Raw genomic sequence first — 2,219 nt, 5'->3', positions numbered from 1 at the left:
TAACGAGCTTCAAAGCCCGCCAAGGATTCGAACAAGAGGACGTCCAAAAAATAGGCTAGGTTCAAAGTTGGACAAACAGATTGCAAATGCCTCAAATAAGAAGAAAACAAAAGTTTTAAGCGAGGTAAAAGTAATGTTCTTTAAATTTGTGGTGATTGAGTTTATTTTTCTCGTTAATAGTTTAGCTAATATGTGAGTTTCTTATATTCAGATAAACTTGTTTGATGCTGCATCAGTGGTGCATTCAAATTCCAGCCAATATCAAGGACATGTTATAAATTATCAGTTCAGTGTACCAGGAGCAGGGGATAACTCTTTGGGTGTATAGTTACAGAATATGGGTGTAAAAGCACTGTTCTTTTGGGTGTATTTTTCTGAATTTTCTTGTGATTCACATTCTACATATAGATACATATATTTAGGGTTTAGGTTTTTAGGGTTTACAGGTTAGGGGTAAGGGTTTAGGTTTTAAGTGTTTAGGGTTCAGGGTTTTAGGCTCAAAGCATCAGGGGGGTAGATCTCAGGGTGTATATTCAACTTTCTTTGGGTGTAAAAAATCGCAGGTTATGGGTGTATATTTGATTTGATATTTTTCTTCATATTTTACCACCTATAATTCATACATTTTGAATACAGCACAGACAGTTTAACAGCACAGACAGTTTGGGTGTATATTTAAGCAATCTTGGGTGTATATTAAACTTCCGTTCGGTGTAAAAGTTTATAATTTGTGTTTAGATCCGCCTTGATGTTTTCTTTCATATTTTACCACCTGTAATACAGAGCTTTTGAATACAGCACAGACAGTTTAACTATGGAAAAAAATTTCATTGAATAGAAGTTGTTTATAAATGGCAAATTTTTACAGCATTTGTTCAATTTACAAACTAGCTAGCAGTTAGATTACTCAGTTTCTATATCAGTAGAATTTATCTGACAAAATGGACTCAATAATACTGAGGATGGCTTGGACAGTCTTATTGCATTACTCGCTCTAATTGCTTGATCTCTCTCTTTATTCTTTTCACTGAATAGTATCCGCGAAGCATATTCTACTCTATAGTGGTCCACCTCGTCCTACAATTAAAAAGTATATTCTGTTTAAACAACAATATTAATTCAGTAAAGTAATACAGAGTTATATAGTTTTAAAGACAGTTACCTGTGGCCAATTATCCCATTCATACTTCGCCCTTTTAATGTTTTCGGGCTCAATTAACTCAAGCCACTTCATAACGTAAATAGCACAGTTATAGTTGAAAACGAAGAAAATAAATTACAAATCTCATTTAGGAAAGTTTAATGTTCAGAGTCACAAATTTATACCTTGATTTTTGGCCTGAGATATTAACGTATGTTGCTTTAATTTCCAACTCATTCTCCTTTTTCTTCAGAGGTGCCCCGCCGGCATATGCTCTAATTCTTGAAATTACATATCCCTTAAAAAACAAAACAAATCAGTAATATACCCGAATGAAATACACCCAAAAGAGAACATACTTACACCCAAAGCAAAACATACATACACCTTATATTGAATTGAAATACATCTATCTATTAAAATAAAGAACACAGAGCCAACTTACAGTGAATTTATTAAGCTGCTTTCTCTCATCGCTTGGAGATTTCTTGTGTAGCGGGTCAAGTATATAAAATTTTCGTTTTGTTGTATCAATCACCCATAACCACCAATGGCCTGAGTAGCAAACAGGTGCAAAAATCTAAAGGATTGCCATATTTCAACAGTGTGTTATTTTATTTGGCATATAAGTAAAGAACGGTACTAACAAATTTTACAAATGAAAACTTACATATCGATGCGAAGTTAATTTTTTTGCATCTATGAAGGGAATAAATATTGGGTAGTCTTCCACCTTGAATTCTTTATTGGTTTTAGGTGATATGAATTCCCCGTTTGGGTGCTTCGAAACGGCCATGCTCTGCAACAATTGTGAAACAACAAATGAAATACTGAAAATTCACCCAAGTGAATACTTTAAATAAACCCAAATGACTACACAACTTACACCCAATTGAACGTAAAAAATACACCCAAATGAATACAAAAACAGACCCGTTGATCAGAGAATATACACCCTAAGGAATACAGAAAATACAGCCAAAATTCGTAGAAGTAACACTTACCACAATATCAGGGGGGGACAGTATACTTGTTCTTGAAACCTTTTATCATTTTTCTGGTTGAGGATGAGGCACAT

The 2,219-nt window shown here is 34.0% G+C and overlaps 1 protein-coding gene across 1 annotated transcript; it reads right to left on the bottom strand.

Moving 5' to 3' along the window:
• Positions 1–903: 903 nt before the first annotated feature.
• On the bottom strand, positions 904–2,219 carry LOC148579422 (uncharacterized). The gene is made up of 6 exons (XM_088501261.1): positions 2,146–2,219; positions 1,812–1,938; positions 1,587–1,721; positions 1,327–1,439; positions 1,163–1,256; positions 904–1,077 (listed from the first exon to the last, which is right to left on the bottom strand). The coding sequence occupies exons 1-6, from the start codon at positions 2,217–2,219 to the stop codon at positions 904–906; spliced, it is 717 nt and encodes a 238-aa protein (XP_088357387.1).

The sequence above is a fragment of the Arachis ipaensis genome, chromosome B10 (assembly GCF_059453495.1).
Source record: "Arachis ipaensis isolate K30076 ecotype BB chromosome B10, ASM5945349v1, whole genome shotgun sequence".
Lineage (NCBI taxonomy): Eukaryota > Viridiplantae > Streptophyta > Magnoliopsida > Fabales > Fabaceae > Arachis > Arachis ipaensis.
Note: the sequence above shows the minus strand (reverse complement) of the source record. Positions and strands in the feature narration are given on the sequence as shown.